Source organism: Podarcis filfolensis, assembly GCF_964270895.1.
Source record: "Podarcis filfolensis genome assembly, chromosome: 9".
NCBI classification, from domain to species: Eukaryota; Metazoa; Chordata; class Lepidosauria; order Squamata; family Lacertidae; genus Podarcis; species Podarcis filfolensis.
The window spans coordinates 50,308,842-50,325,218 of NC_139610.1; the positions used below are offsets into that span (position 1 = coordinate 50,308,842).

At 44.6% G+C, this 16,377-nt stretch overlaps 1 protein-coding gene across 2 annotated transcripts in view; it reads left to right on the plus strand.

The window, feature by feature from the left end:
* Nucleotides 1-377: 377 nt before the first annotated feature.
* PRSS12 (serine protease 12) overlaps nt 378-16,377 on the plus strand; it is a 57,648-nt gene continuing 41,648 nt past the window's right edge. The window contains exon 1 of one of the 2 annotated variants that reach the window (XM_083571219.1): nt 378-484. Coding sequence is in view for 1 of the 2 variants with exons in the window: in XM_083571218.1 (XP_083427344.1) it covers nt 8,990-9,395 (406 nt within the window). In the remaining variant the exon portion in view is untranslated. Of the gene's footprint in view, nt 485-8,776; nt 9,396-16,377 lie in introns of those variants that run through there. The other variant, XM_083571218.1, reaches the window with a different exon arrangement.

Here is a 16,377-nt window from a genome sequence, read left to right on the forward strand (position 1 = left end):
AACGCAATGTCCTTTCAATGTGCTTTTAAGACAATGGGATCTGTCAACACCATTGCTAACGCTTATAGAATGCAGCTGCCATAACCCTTTCCTTAAAAATCTATAAATATGCTTTTCATTAAGCCTTATTTTCCTTTGCATCCCCATTTGTAGCCAGCAAGTTCAAATTGCCATGTTTCATAAAAATCTTTTGAGTTATTTGTCTATGCAGGATCTGTAGTTTCGATACTCAGTATTTAATCTGGAGAAATGTTAAGCACTAATTTGACTTAGCTGACATAGCTCAAATCAGTCAGAACAAGATGGATTCCCCCGCCACATCACAGTTTTTAACGTATCTGTAATTGCAGGACACCTTCAAGGATGGTCTATATAAGGAGATTCTTCTTCTTGATGAACAATCCATAAACAGCAGAAACATGGAACAGCAGATCCACCAGCCTGCAGCTGATGCCTTGACAGTTTGAACAAGCCAGGTTGGAAAGTGAGAGGCTGTTTTATTTTTTATTTTTATTGTCTTGCCAGCTTCAGGCATAATAACTGTTTCTAAAAATAACTTTTAAAAACCCTCACATTTAACATGGGATGACACCTTTATGCGTTCTCTTGAGTTCAGGCCCACTACTTGTTTGAAGTAGAAGCAACCTCCATGAAAGGATTGCCCTGTACTCAGATGTTTTGAGTTCAGGCCCTGCTCTTACCACCTCCTCAGATATGGACATAACATGTGATGGAGGTTCCACATATATCCAGCACAGGTGCTGATGAAACAATGCAGAGGTTCCCAGCTCCATTTGCACTTTCAAAGTCCTCTGGATCCTCTGCTCTTTGAATGGCTCTGAAGGACTTGAAGTGCGTTCCTACAGGCAATAACAAGGCATTTAATTTAGCAGAATGTAGTAGCCATAGTGAATCAGAGAGCCAGCGTGGTGTAGTGGTTAAAAGCGGTGGACTCGTAATCTGGTGAACCGGGTTCGCGTCTCCGCTCCTCCACATGCAGCTGCTGGGTGACCTTGGGCCAGTCACACTTCTTTGAAGTCTCTCAGCCCCACTCACCTCACAGAGTGTTTGTTGTGGGGGAAGAAGGGAAAGGAGAATGTTAGCCGCTTTGAGACTCCTGAGGGTAGTGATAAAGCGGGATATCAAATCCAAACACTACTTCTTCTTCTTCTTCTGATACAGTCTTTAACAAAATTCATTCTTTTCAAAGTTCATTTTGGACACACGTTTATGTCTCTTGTCTGCGCTTGGATAGAAATATTTTCCACATTGCTCTTTGTTATTACTTATTAATATATACGATCTTGTTTGCCCACTACTGATTTGTATTGACTTACTTATGTTACGGCTCACAGGAAAGAGACTATGTTTCAAATAGTTGCGCCTGAATACTCAAATACATTTTTTAGAACCAATGTATAGTCTTTCTTGACCTCGGTAATATAGTAACTTGACAAAACCATGATTAATAGAATATCCGAGAAGCCATTTCATATCCAGGCACAGATTACTGCTAAATTAATTCTTATATTCCTCCGGGCTGTTGCAGTGCCCTGGGAGATATTTAATCCCCCTTTTACATTTTGTATCTAAATTGCTATCAGGTTTCCTAAAAGATGCCTTAAAAATTCCTGCAGGAAATATCAGAAATACCTTAGTATCACTATTGCTAACAAGGAGTTGGTATTTCATTTTTTTAAAAAAATACCAGAGGTGAAAAAGGTTCCAGTTATTCATTCATTTAAGTATTTCTACACTGCTTTGCATTTACAGAAATACCAAAATGCTTCATACAGTAATAAAACATAATGAATCTAACAACAGCAACAATAATAAATTCACTAAAACTATCACAGTGACCAGTAATAATAATAATAAAAGTCAGGGCAAGCCTGGGGGAACAAGTATGTCTTCATTTGGTAGCATAAACACCCTTGAGTTTGTGCTTGCCTAATCTCAGCATAGGGACATGGGTGGCGCTGTGGTCCAAACCACAGAGTCTAGGGCTTGCCAATCAGAAGGTCGGCGGTTTGAATCCCTGCGACGGGGTGAGCTCCTGTTGTTCGGTCCCTGCTCCTGCCAACCTAGCAGTTCAAAAGCACGTCAAAGGGCAAGTAGATAATAGGTACCACTCCGGCGGGAAGGTAAACGGCGTTTCCGTGCGCTGCTCTGGTTTCGCCAGAAGCGGCTTAGTCATGCTGGCCACATGACCCAGAAAAACTGTCTGTGGACAAACATCGGCTCCCTCATCCAGTAAAGCAAGATGTGAGCTACAACCCCAGAGTTGTTCGCGACTGAACTTAACTGTCAGGGGTCCTTTACCTTTACCTTTTTAATATCAGCGTTCTACATGGCAGACACCACAATGGAGAGGACTAGGTGAGCCCCATCTCCAGACTGCAGCAGTTCCCATCATTTTTTTCTAGCAAAAAGGGGTATTGGTAGGGATCATCCATGCCATATACCGGTATTTAAAGTACACTTAAAGCATAAGGCTTCCCCCAAAGACTCCTGGGAACTGTAGTTTACTCCTCACAGAGTTATATTTCCAAGCACCCTTAACAAACTACAGTTCCCAGGATCCTTTGTGGGAAGGCTTGTGCTTTAAATGCATGGTGCAGGTGTGATTGATTGATTGAATGAATGAGTCAGTGTGAACCCTTTGAATCCAAGGGTGCTTCCAAACTGTTTCTGGGTGGGATTCAGTTGCACACTGGCAAATATACGTTGCTCAATAAAAGTGGATTTGGCACTCTGGAGCAACAGACCTGTTTCTTCAAAAACATAGGACTATCTGAAGTTAGGAAAGTGACAGGGAAATGCACTGGAAAGTGTGAGATAACAATTGCATGAGGCAATGACATCCTTCCCTGCAGACAAATCAGAATGAACATTCAGTAAACAGATAATCTGGGAATGAGCTGTTGCCATCGTGCCATTTTCAACGTGCTTTCTTTTTACATAATTGCATCTGTGTCAGAGCTGAACCACAGGCAGGCATCAGGCAGGAGTGGGAACCACGTCTGAAGGTCAGAGCCAGAGAATAGGACAAGACAGATTATTGCCCAGGCAAAATCCCAACGTGAAAATAGTATAGCTTCTCAGTCAGAAGATCTGAAATATAGGCTTGCACTATTTGCTGAATATGTGGATTTCACTGGTATCTGTGGGAGACAGAGCTCCTTGAATACTACTCAAATCTATTATTATTAGTAGAGTTTCTTTGTCTTGGCTCTTAAAAAGCAAATCTTTTGTCTTCACGCATTGTTGCAATCCTTATTGAACACCAAATTATATTCTTGGTGAGCGACAAATTACATTCTTGACGTTCTGGAATGTTGCCCAGAATATATAATTAGCAGATCTTTTCAGCAATTATTTTCTAATGTGTCTATTACTTACTCTAAATTTCTCATTAATAAAAGAATTGTCAATGTGTTTCAATGCATGGTAAAGTCTTCAACTATCCTTTTAGCTTAGACTCAGTAATGTAATGAAGCAAACAGTGGTTTTCTTTATTCTACGTAAAAGAACATTTCGATTATAAAAGAATTGAACTTTACATTAGAGGAAACTGCTATTTGCAGTGCCCCAAGAGACCCCACCATGCTTAGCTCTAATATAAAGTTCTTTTGTGAGGGGATCATGCCAATCTGTGTTTAATAAAATATTTTTTAAAAGTTTCCCAAATAAATAATTTACTGAAAAGCTTTTAATACTTCCTCTTGCTAATGTTATGATCATGTTACTTTCCATCATTCACTTGGACTGCAATTCTATGAATGTTTACTTGGAACTAAGTCCCACTGTATTCCATGAGATTTGCTCACTAGTGTGGGCAACCTGTCCAAATGAGTGGCTGTTGTCCAACTCCATTTTCTCTTGGATGTCCTTAATTATCTAGATCAGGGGAAGCTAACATGGTGCCCTCTAGATATTTTGGACTTGAACTTGCAACGCCACAACCAGCATGGCCATTGGTCCAGAATTATGGGAGTTGTCCATGACGTCTGAGAGACACCTTGTTGGATACCCCTAGTTCAGATGCAAGATCCATTTCAGTCTGATGCAGCCTTGATTGTTCTGAGGGATGACCTCTGTTGAAAGAGAGGTAGGTGGAATGTAACCCTTTTGATCCTGCATGGTTCAATCCTTTCTGCCCCACTCATGTTTTTAACATATTTATCAAGGTTGAAGAACCTATGGCCCATGCAGGCTGCATCTAGTTTGCTGGTGGCCCACCAGTCTGTGACAAAATCAGGCACCTCTTCTCCACTTTACAAGGGGCACCTTAGAAAAGTAGAACCCATTGCAGCACTAGGAAATTGCTCAGCTCAGCACTGAGATAGAGAAATCCATTGCCTCTATGTGAGTGTGGTGTATGCCTACATGTTTATGTGTATTTATGTGTGTACGACACATTAGCTTTATTATAAATATACAAATATTTCCCAGAAAAGAGAAGAGTGCTGCCTGACCTAAGTTTAATTTTAGCCTGTTTATACAAAGGATTTAAAAAACAACAACTCCTAAAATGAACACACTAAATTCATATGATCCTGTGATGGAAATGATGGGACAAGAACTGCAGGGATACTTTCTGCATAGTCACACACAACTCTGTTTATTTTCAAATTAGATGCATCAAGCAAGAAGCTAGAGGCCTGCAAGTTGTAGGTTTTTTTTTCCCACAGCGGTACTTCTGCAGAATATTTTAGCTTTTTCTTTTCAGATGAAACCTTGGTCAATGGTGCTATCAGGGCAGAGGTCCAGGGGTCCATTCAGATGAATGAACAGGAAAGCCACAAAACTCAGCACATTTTGAATTATTATACATGACCATCTAAGAAGGAGAACACCTGTAGGACCATTGAGTTCAGAGAAACTAAGGTTACTGAACTGCACCATTAACCTTGGAAGGAAAGCAGTAACTGTTGGCTGCTTGCAGTTTATCTCCATTATAAACAGTGATGGCATACAGCCAGGTCAAATGAAACTAAAAATTGCTGGCCTGTGAATCTGGGTTCTCCACAAATCTGGATATGTTTATGGGAAACAAATTTGCACAAAGCTGAATATTGTTGTACACCCTATAATTTTGGGGGGCTGAAGCAATTTAGTTAGTTGCAGTGGGATACTTTAAAAAGTTCATTTGCAAGGCATGTTGGTGCTAAAAAATTCAAATCAGCTCTAGAGGCAAGGAAAACAATTGATACATTCATACTCAAAATTTGAAAAAGTTAGTCATGACTCTAAATTCAATGTACAATTACCAGGGAGTATGCCCCATTGAACAAAGTGGCACTTACTTTTAAGTAAACATGTATAGGCTTCTGCTGTAAGGCTGCAATCCTATGCATGCACTACTTTGGAGTATGTGCCATTTAACATAAATGATTGTGCTGTAAATCCCACTGAAACAACTAACATTCAATTGATTTCAATGGGATTTAGTCATAGATAGTAATTGGGTTGAAGCCACTTCCTACGAAGGAACAGAAGCCAGCTGTGAAAGCTTAATGTGAATGCCTAACTTTATAAAGCAGTTAAAAGGGCACATTTAAAGCTTCTCTAATATAGTAAAAACAAAAAAAAAATTTTTCCTTCCAGTAGCACCTTAAAGACCAACTAAGTTAGTTCTTGGTATGAGCTTTCGTGTGCATGCACACTTCTTCAGATACACTCAGATACACTTCAGATACATGTGTATCTGAAGAAGTGTGCATGCACACGAAAGCTCATACCAAGAACTAACTTAGTTGGTCTTTAAGGTGCTACTGGAAGGAAAAAATTTTTTTTTGTTTTGACTATGGCAGACCAACACGGCTACCTATCTGTAACTTCTAATATAGTAAATGGAGATGAGCACATGGTAGAGTTGTCCTGGATCCAGGCATCGTCAGGCCTTGTGGAATCTGAAGTAAGAATCTTGGAATGTGGGGAACACACCCATAGATGAAACAGAATGGCATAAAAACAACAGGGCAATTGAAAGCTAGGCAAGCATCTGGAATTGCCTATGAAAAAAAGGGAGAGAGAAACTGAATGACATAGGTATGAATGGGAATGAATTACATTACAAAGACAAACCATGAAACTGCTTTGTATGGTGTAATCGTATTAACTCCAGTGGGTCTTTGTTTATTTACTGTGGAGCAAGTGGCTTGGGGGACTAAAACTTTTTATGCTGTGATCCTAAATACTTTACAGTTTCTGCTAACACCAATGGATTTCCCATCTAATGTGTCTGACCAGGGGTGGAATTATAACCCAAGTAGAAGGCAGACACCCCACTGCACCCCTTATTTGAGCTGCTAAACATTATACATAAAATTGTGGCTCTGCGTAAACCACCATTCAGCTTCCAGTACTTAGGATATGAGGTGAACCAAAGAACCAAAGAACAGGTGCATGTATATGTATGTCTATACATATGTGGGACGTGGGTAGTGCTGTGGTCTAAACCACAGAGCCTAGGACTTGCTGATCAGAAGGTCGGCGGTTCGAATCCCTGCGACGGGGTGAGCTCCCATTGTTTGGTCCCTGCTCCTGCCAACCTAGCAGTTCAAAAGCATGTCAAAGTGCAGGTAGATAAATAGGTACCGCTCCGGCAGGAAGGTAAACGGCGTTTCCGTGCGCTGCTCTGGTTCGCCAGAGGCGGCTTAGTCATGCTGGCCACATGACCTGGAAGCTGTACACTGGCTCCCTTGGCCAATAAAACTAGATGAGCACCGCAACCCCAGAGTCGGCCACGACTGGACCTAATGGTCAGGGGTCCCCTTTACCTTTTACATATGTGGCAGGTGTTTTAGAACCTGCTGTAGTCCGTGAATCTGCCCATCTATAATCATGTGATAGAAAATAAATGTTCCTGGAATTTTTATTTCTAACTCTTTCAGTTGGTTTTCTGGTGAATTTAATGCAAGTTAGTCTAAATAATAACTAAGGAGGCTGGCCCACTCTTACTCGACAGCCCCTCGGATTCCCGAGTGGTCAGCAGTTTTCAGTGGTGTGGTCCCATAGACTTGGTCAGGACACCCTCCTAGCGTGGCCAGGCCGTTCTTCAACAAGCTCAAGAGAGCGTCACTGGGAAACTGGCACATCTCAGGGAACTGGCACGAGGCACAGAAAGGGAAAGGCGAGCAAACACTCCCCCTCCTCTGCTTAAACCAACTTGACTCCTGGGATGTTTTGCGCACGACGCGCAGGCGCGCGCCAGGATTCCCGCATTCCAAAGCAGGACAGGAGGTAACGGAGCGTGCGTCACGTGCGCCGGTTTAGCGGATTTGGGCGCAGGGCAAGTTGGTTTTGCGCAAAAGGATAGAAAGGAAACCGGCGGCCCTACTTGCCGCCTCCACTAATAAATTTTCCCAGTTTCTCTCAATTCTGGTCCATGGGGGGGGGGGGCTCTCCCGTTTGCCTTATCCTGCCTAACTTTTCCCCGCGTAAGGGTGACGCGACTGCCAACAGATGCCTCTCGCCTCGCTCTTCTTTCTGGTTGGTATCGATGCTTTTGCGACGGATCGCAGCGGGCCATGGTGCGCCCCGATTCCTTGGCAGGCTCGCGGAAATCTCTCCGGGTGGCCGAGATCTTCCCACCCGACTTTGAGTGCCTTGTCCCAGATGGAGACTGTGAGCTTCTCCGCTGTTCTCCAGCTCTGCCCGCAGCCTGAGTTTGCCCTTCTCATCTCTTTGCGCTTCCGGGTCTCTGCGCCCTGGTGATTTTTCAGGGTTCAGCTGGAACCAGAAGAGCCTCGAGGGCTTAGTTTCCCTCGCCCGGCAACATCAGGGCTCTCTGAATACAGTCCTGTACTCCGTCTCTTGTGCACGTGCAAAGCGCTTGCACTCCTTCAGTAATCATCACAGCCCCCTTCTCCATATGTGCCTGACTTTTTTGGGAAGACGATCCATCTCCGAAGATGGGCTTGTCAGCTCGCCCAGCCTCCAGAAAGGATCCTGAATAGTTCCCGGACAGGCAGAGATGCAAATGGTGCGGCTTTCCTGCCAGCATAGGAGGGGGAAACGCTTGACCAGTGGCATTTCTGCAGATGCTGGTATAGCTGTGAAAGGCATATGTGAATCTCCCAAACTGGGACTGGGAAGGGGCGTCGTCGTGGGCGGCAAAGAACATTCCCATGTGGGAAAGAGTTGCAACTCCTAAGCGCACTTTACCAGGGAGCGCATTCCCTTGGACTCAGTGGCGCTGACGTTTGAGTAAACACGCCGCGAGTCGCGCTGTGACGAGCCAGGGCTGAGCTGCAGCTCGCACGTTACACAGATGGCGATGCGAATGGCTTGGATCGAGCCTTCCTCATTCTCAGAGGAGACCCCCCTGGAAATCAATGGGTTTGTTATGACTTACTTAAGCCCCATTGATTTCCGCGGATTTACCCCGAGGATGACGGAAGTCTGGATTCAAAATATGAACAGCGACGGCGAGACGATGGTTGGATCCAGACTTGAACGAGACCCCCTTGAAGCCAAGTGGGATAATTGAATCCCGACCAGCAAGGCTTATTGATTCCCGTGGGTTCCCTCTATGGCTACGTTTGGATGCCAAAGGGGAAGATACAGATGATGATGGGTTGGATCCAGATTTAGTCAGGCGCAGAGGAGAACCCCTGAAATCAAGTTAGTCACGACTAACTTAAGTCTCACTGCTTTCCGTGGGTTTACTCCGACTATGTCTAAATCCAATACCTTAAAAAGCAACTAATTAATTATTATTATTATTATTATTATTATTATTATTATTATTATTATTATCAACAACGCCGTCGTCGATGTCCTTGGGTGGACGAGGGCAGCTTGCTCTGAGGCCGGGCCGGGGCGCCGGGGAGCGTGCGGGGCGGGGGGAAGGAGTCGCGCGCTCCCCCGCCGGGGGGTGGGGGAGGATTAGTGGGACGCCGCGCGGCCCCGCCCTCTCCTTCCCCTCAGCCAGGGCGCGAGAGCCGAGGGGCGATGGACCAAAGCGAGCGCGACTGGCACCATGACATTCGCGCGCCTCTTCCTGGCGGTGGCGGCTCTGGCGACGCTCGCTGAGCCGGGCGCTTCGGAGCCGGCTCGCTCGCCTCTCCCTTTCGCCCCGCGGGGCTCTGCCCACCGGCCGCCTCAGGCGCGCTCCCCGCCGCCGCCGCCGCCTCTGCCGCTCCAGCACCACCAGCCCGCCGGCGGCTGCCCGCGAGGCGGCGGGCGCTTCGTCAACGTCACCGAGTCCGGCGCCGAGTGCCTGCCCTGGGCGGACGTGCCCACCTTCCTGGAGAAGACGCCTCAGGGCAGAGGGCTGCGAGGGCAGCGCAACTTCTGCAGGAACCCCGACGGCAGGAGCAGGCCCTGGTGCTTCTTCAGGAACAGCCGCGGCAGGGTCGACTGGGGCTACTGTGACTGCAGGCAAGGTGAGGAAGAGGAAGGCGGGGGGGGGGGGGCAGGTGACAGGAGGGAGAGCGAGAAGGGTCCCTCCAACAAAGGACCTATTTGCTTTTGTATTCTGCTACCTCCCCCTGCGTCTATTTCTCTCCCCCCCGCCCGTTTTTGGAGTGTAATTGTGCATTGATGATGATGCTGATTAAATACAGGTAAGTACTTAAAGGAGCTCCAGGTGGTATACATGATTCTCCCCCTCCTCCTCCACAACATTCCTGGGAGATAAGTTAGGCTGAGAAACTGCTACTGTCCCAAGCTGTCCCAAGGACAACGGGGATTCAAACCCAGATTTCTGGGGTCCTTATCTGGCACTAACCCCTAAGCCACACTGCCTCTGATTTCCCTATAACCAGACAGTCAAGTGGCTCCTTCTGTTTGATACAATCACTGCAACTGTCTCTTCCTTGTTTCCAGGACTTAGGGCCAAACTAGATACAGTATTAAATGATGGAGGGGAAGGATCTCGAGGTGTAGAAGGGCACTCAACAGCAGGCAAGGAAGTAGCCAGAGTGAGGAGGGGGAAGAGAAACCCACCTTCCTTCAAAGCTAATATTTGAATTGGGGTGGGGATTCCCATTGGCACCAATGTGGGATTCCCCCTCCCAAGCCAGGGTGGGGATCCTGCAGGCCTCCAGATGTTGCTGGACTGCAGTTGTCATCATCCCTGACCAATAGCAATCTTGACTGGCACAAATGGATGTTGGGCTCCAGAAAGAGCAGGAGAGGTTCCTCACCTCTGGCCCAAAGCAAGTTGCAGACTCAGAGCAGTGGTTTTTCTCCCAACGACATCAGTGGGGGAATAGGTAGATTTCCTCTCTATACATCTGCCCCAATCTCAATAGTTAGGAGAACAACAACGCACAACCATCACAGCTGCTGCTATTTAAATTGTTCAAAACCTGCATAGTGAAGCCATAAAGTGTGGGGTAGTAAACTTTTGTGTGATAATCTTTGATGTGAGAATAGGGTTGTTACAAGTCTACAAGACTACCCCTTTTTTCATCCCTGTGGAACTTTGGAAGTTTGTGAGTCTGTTGTGGTGGATGCTCTCTGGCTACCAAGCATAGCCCTGCATCCTTCAGGCTATGAGAACAATTGCTCAGGTGGGCACTGCTGAGCTGGTATTCATTAGCTTGCTCTAATGGGACAAGGTTAATTCTGGAAGAAGGGCTGAGTTGGTTAGGCAAGTTGGTTGCTTGGATGCTGAGGTCTCTGTGTGCTTGTTGCCCTTGTTAGTTGTTGGGAAGTACGTGTTGGTTGATTTTTGAAACTGTTAATATTCCAGCATGTTCTGTGTAGTGTTGTGTATGTGTGTCAGCTGTTGCGATTTATGTATGAGAGAGAGATGCTAAAGACGAATGCTGAAAGTCTATTAGAATGCATTGTTTCTTTCTGAATGATATGTGGATTTCTAAATGGCTGGTGAAATGCATTCAGATGAATACATTCGAATGTATATTGTTTTTAAAAATTATGTCTGGAGACTGAAAGTTCCTGTGTTTGGGGGGGGGGGGCATGGATTTGTGTTGTGAGATTTGTGTGTATGGCCTGCAGTATGCATTTATTTAAACATTTATATCCCACCTTTGAATTAAAAAATGAACCTTTAAGGCAGCTTGGAGATAATTCAAATTGTGACTGTTGGATGTAGGCATATTGGTTGCCCCAGGGTTGGGAGGATACCTGCTGTGGTGTTTTGTGCATTGGCTACTGGAATTTATGTGTCCTCTGATGACATGCTTTAAGTTTGGCTCATGTACATGTTGCCTGTACTAATTGATGTGTATTGACTGTTGGGTTGTGTGCCTTCATTTACGACTTTTCATTACAATATTAAACTTATTAATCACCTAATATTAATAGTCTCTATGTGATTTACAAAACTGCTTTGAAGATGCCATTTGTTATACAATACCCTAGTGGTATGTTTACTGTTGACTACTTCACTTTTAGGGACGCGGGTGGCGCTGTGGGTAAAACCTCAGCGCCTAGGACTTGCCGATCGTCAGGTCGGCGGTTCGAATCCCCGCGGCGGGGTGCGCTCCCGTTGCTCGGTCCCAGCGCCTGCCAACCTAGCAGTTCGAAAGCACCCCGGGTGCAAGTAGATAAATAGGGACCGCTTACTAGCGGGAAGGTAAACGGCGTTTCCGTGTGCTGCGCTGGCTCGCCAGATGCAGCTTGTCACGCTGGCCACGTGACCCGGAAGTGTCTGCGGACAGCGCTGGCCCCCGGCCTCTTAAGTGAGATGGGCGCACAACCCTAGAGTCGGACATGACTGGCCCGTATGGGCAGGGGTACCTTTACCTTTTACTTCACTTTTACTTCTTGTATTTGTTTCAATATCTTGCTTAAGCTCTCAGCCATGATGTATGTGTTAGCTAGTGAGTTTTTGCAAAAAAAAGCACCAAACCCTACAACTAGATTGCATGACTAATGAATTATTTACTGTAATTTATTTTGACTGATTGCAGCATACAGTAGTTAGTTGTGATCTTGGGGGGGGGGGCGGGCAGCATATTGTGTACTGGTAATGTGTGAAATATGTGTGTTGGTTGGTATTCTTTTTTACAGTACAATTCCACACATGTTTATGTGGAAGTAAGTCCAATGGGACTTAAGCCAATGTAAGTGTGAATAGGGTTTCAGTCTTAGTTACTTGTGTTTATGCAAATGGACTGCTACCAGCTATCCCCTTCACTTTTACATGGATTATTATTTCATTTATAACTTACCTTTCCATTGTAGAACCCAAGCTAATGCAAATAGGGTTCTCAGGTGATCTCCCACTGAGACACTGACCAGAGCCAGATTTGGCTAGGTTGCTGCATCATGTCCCTTCAGACAATGCCATGTAGTGATGCCCTGTAAGTACCCTAAAGCTGGGAGAGGGGGAGGGCTGGACAGCAGTCTAGCATACTGAGGAGAATTTGCCAAAAGGTTTGGAGAAAGTAAGCCTCCCAGGTGGACACAGTGAAGGCTGCTTATGCACATTAAACTTAAGTTGTTAGGGAACAAGGGGTCGGCCTGATTCCACAGGGCAAGCACTCTCTGACTCCAATGTCCCCCCGGCCTGATTCCACAGGGCAAGCACTCTCTGACTCCAATGTCCCCCCAGGAATCAGATCATGTAAACTTCAAGTGTATGACAGAATGTCTCCTGTTGTTTAAAGTGCCAGTGGAAAGGTGATCTGTGTGTTTTCCAAGCCAATTTCTTCCAGAATTATTTAAACTGGAAGGCTGACTCCAACCTTGCAGTTTGTATGCCTGAAAAGTGGGAAGGAATTTACACCCAACGGGCCAGGTTTTCCTTCTCTGCATTGACAACCAGTTTGAGCTCCTCTGCTGAAGCAGGAATCTTTTTGTTCATCTGCACAACATTGCTTTCAAGGGGGTGTGCACTCTAGACGCACATCCAAATGCTCATCTTAGTTGTAAGCACTACTTACAGCTCTAACATGGATCCATCTTAACCCTGCAGATCTTGAACCAAAAACGATTCAGCATAGGGTAATGTGCAGACTGGAAAAAAAAATAAAAGGATAAATGAAAAGGTTCTTTTGTTAGCCCTGCCTTTCTTCTCTCTTTCTCCACTCCCTTTAATTGTTTTATGGGTCCACACTAAAGAGGGTGTAACAACACGTAAGTACATAAGTAGGACCTGCTACAGCAGGCCAGTGGCCTATCTAGTCTGGCATCTTGTACCCATAGGCATCTAGCTGGCCCCGTGAGAAGTCTGCCAACAGAACCCAAGCGCAAGAGAACTCTTCCCTCCTATGGTTTCTGACAGTTGGCATTGAGGACAGCATAATTACGGTACCTGGCAAGGGACAAATCATGATCACAAATGTGGTTTTCCCAAGGTGAGGCTCATCCACTGCACTCTAAGTAAGGGCTTATCCAAACTAACCTTTCCTCCACCCTTTCCGGGCAGGGTCCATGCTTTAAGGCTGCATGTCCAAGCAGCTCCCCCACCCCCTTTTCTTTTTTGCTGTGGAGCAGTCCCCATGAAAACTTGCTCTTTAAAGCTCAGTGGACCAAACTGCAACCCACGGAAAACCTGAATTGATGCTTGTTCCGATTGAGTGCTAAAGGGTAGGTTTTCATGGGGAAAGCTCCAGGGCAATGAAATGAAATGTTTGGACACAGGCCTTTTAAGTGTGGACCTGTGCCTGGAAAGAGTGGGGCGGCGGCAAAGGTAAGTGTAGATAACCCCTTAAATTTGTTAATCCCAGTGATTTCTCCAAATGTGGGAAACTCAGCTGCATAATTTGTGATCCAGCAGGGTTATTCATTTGTATCACATACAGGAGCTATGATGTCTTCCATATATACAGGTGTACCTTCATTTTTCAAAATAATTATGAGACTGTGTCTAAATTTATCCATTTTTAAAGAAAATGTAATTTTTGTAGTGAAGTCTATTAATATACAAATCCTTTGGATGTATAATGTATTGACTGTAGTAAATGTCAAACTAAGTTGGATCTCATTTTCAACAAGTCTCCCAGGTAGTTTCATAAGCAGGCGATGGGGTGAAAAATTATATTAATAAAAAGAATCTACTGTATCAGAAATAGTGCAACAGATGTACTGATATATGTGGTTTCATCACCACTAAGGTTAAACTGTTATTATTTTAGTAATAATATACTGTTCATATATCTGACAGATGCCACGTCATTTGAAGTTCTCCTTGCCTTTCTTCAGCATAATCATTTACAAAGTTTTTGAGATACCAAAGATGAGAGAGATTTGTTGATACGGCTGGGCAATTTAGCTTGCAGTCACCAGCAACCACATTTCCATGCTACAGCTTACTTTAGAGCAGAGGTGGCCAATCTCTTGCACTCCACAAGTAAAATCCAAGGTAAGATTCACAGCCCTGCCCTCATACCTTGGTTTGACTTTGTTGTTGACAGATCAGTACAGAAAGGTGGGGAAGGTATGTTGGCCAGGCTCATATGTTGCAGCCAAATCTCCTGAACCTGTCTAGGAGTGTTCCTCCACATGCCCTCACAGTCAGAGGCAGTATCATTCTATATACCAGTTCCTGGAAACTGCTCGAGAGGAGAGTGTTGTTGTCCTCAGGAATGGCTTGTGGGCATCTGGTTTGTCACTGTGAGAACAAGTTGCTGTACTACATAGGCTACTGGCCTGATCCAGTAGTGCTGTTCTTATATATCACTTGCAGCACCCACTGCATACTCTTGTTTTGCTAGATCATGCCCCATGTCACACAGAAACCCACAAATGAAGCTCCATTTAGTTAGTAAGAAGCTTCTGAGTGACTGTTGTAGCTAGTAGTTCTGATAGCTAGGCTCACTCATCTTTCCTCTCGCAGCACCCGGTTTCTTTTTGGACTTAGAGCATCAGAGAAGAACAAGGACATAGCTGCTTGCTGAGACTTGCTTGTTGCTTCTTATCCAAAAAGATGCCGGTTGATGTCAGAGGGAGGATCTCAGTGGGAGGCACTGAGAGAGGGTTGGAAATGAGTTCTTTTACATTACAGTGTTCCTTGGTAGCTACTGGAACAAATAACTGCTACAGTCATCTTGAGGCTTATTTCCATATGGAGCCTTTTTCATCAGCTTCTTTGTGAGCCAGTTCTTCAAGACTATTCAGAGTCCATCAGGAGCAAACCAGCTGTATGTTTCGTCAGTCTGGCTGTGTTCCATGGCATTACATTTATTTGTGGTAAGCACTGTCACGCTAGGTGTAAACATTTCCTTCCACAACAGACTTGTAGCATGAAGCATGAAGCACTTCTCCATATGCATCTTGATATAAACATGTGGATAGATCCATGCTTGAACATATTCTTGAAGAGTAACATGGTATTTCCCAGGGTACTTTAGGAAGCAAGAATGTGGTTTTGAACTGGAACATATTCTATATTATTTAGTTAGTTAGTTATTTAATTTCATTTATGAACCTCTTCCTGTGAGTCATCTTAAAGTGAGGTACAATACAACAAAAACAAGCACAAAACAATTATACAGTGGTAGCTCGGTTTACAAACTTAATTCGTTCAGGAAGTCTGATCTTAAACCAAAGCGTTCTTAAACCAAGGCGTGCTTTCCCATAGCAGCAGGGGACTCAGTTTACGAATGAAACACACTCAACAGGAAGCGAAACACGTTCTTATTCCAAGGCAAAGTTCACAAACCAAAACACCTGCTTCCGGGTTTGCAGCGTTCTTAATCCAAGTTGTTCATAAACTACCGTAAGTGGTTCTTAAACCAAGGTACCACTGTATAAATAAAATGGTTAAAGCAATTACATATAAAACAATTAAGCAACAACTATCGCATAAATAAGATCAATTTCAAATCCAATACAGATACTGACTAGGACAACAATCTCTACTTAGAAGGCTTGTTGAAAGAGGAAAGTCTTCAATAAGCACCTAAAGTGGCATATAGATGATACTTGTCTGATATATAATGGGAGGGAGTTCTAATGGGTAGGTGCTGCTACACTAAACATCTGATTTTGACATTGTGGGAAATGGACCCATTCAAAAGATGGCATCTGCAGGATTGGATGAATATATTGGAGATGAGTTGATCTTTTAGGTATGCTGGTCTCAAGCAGTTTAGGGCTTTAAGCACCATTTCCAGCACCTTCAACTTAGCCCAGTAGCTAGTTGGCAGCTGTGATGGGTATATCTTTGCTACAGATATGCATATACTACAGATTAATAATCTGTCGTAAGGCCAAAGGTCATACCTCTTACCTCCGATCTTCGAGAAATGGATTGCAACACGATTACTATTAAGGGAGAACACTGTTCCTTAGAATGCTTGGGAGATAATAGCCTGGTCCACACATCACATGAAAAATAAACTATGGTTTAAAGCATGGGTGGCTAGCCTTCAGTTGAGGGGCCGGATTCAGTCCCACAAGCAAATTTTTCTGAATGCTCTGCTTCCCCCTAGGCACCACCAATTTTGG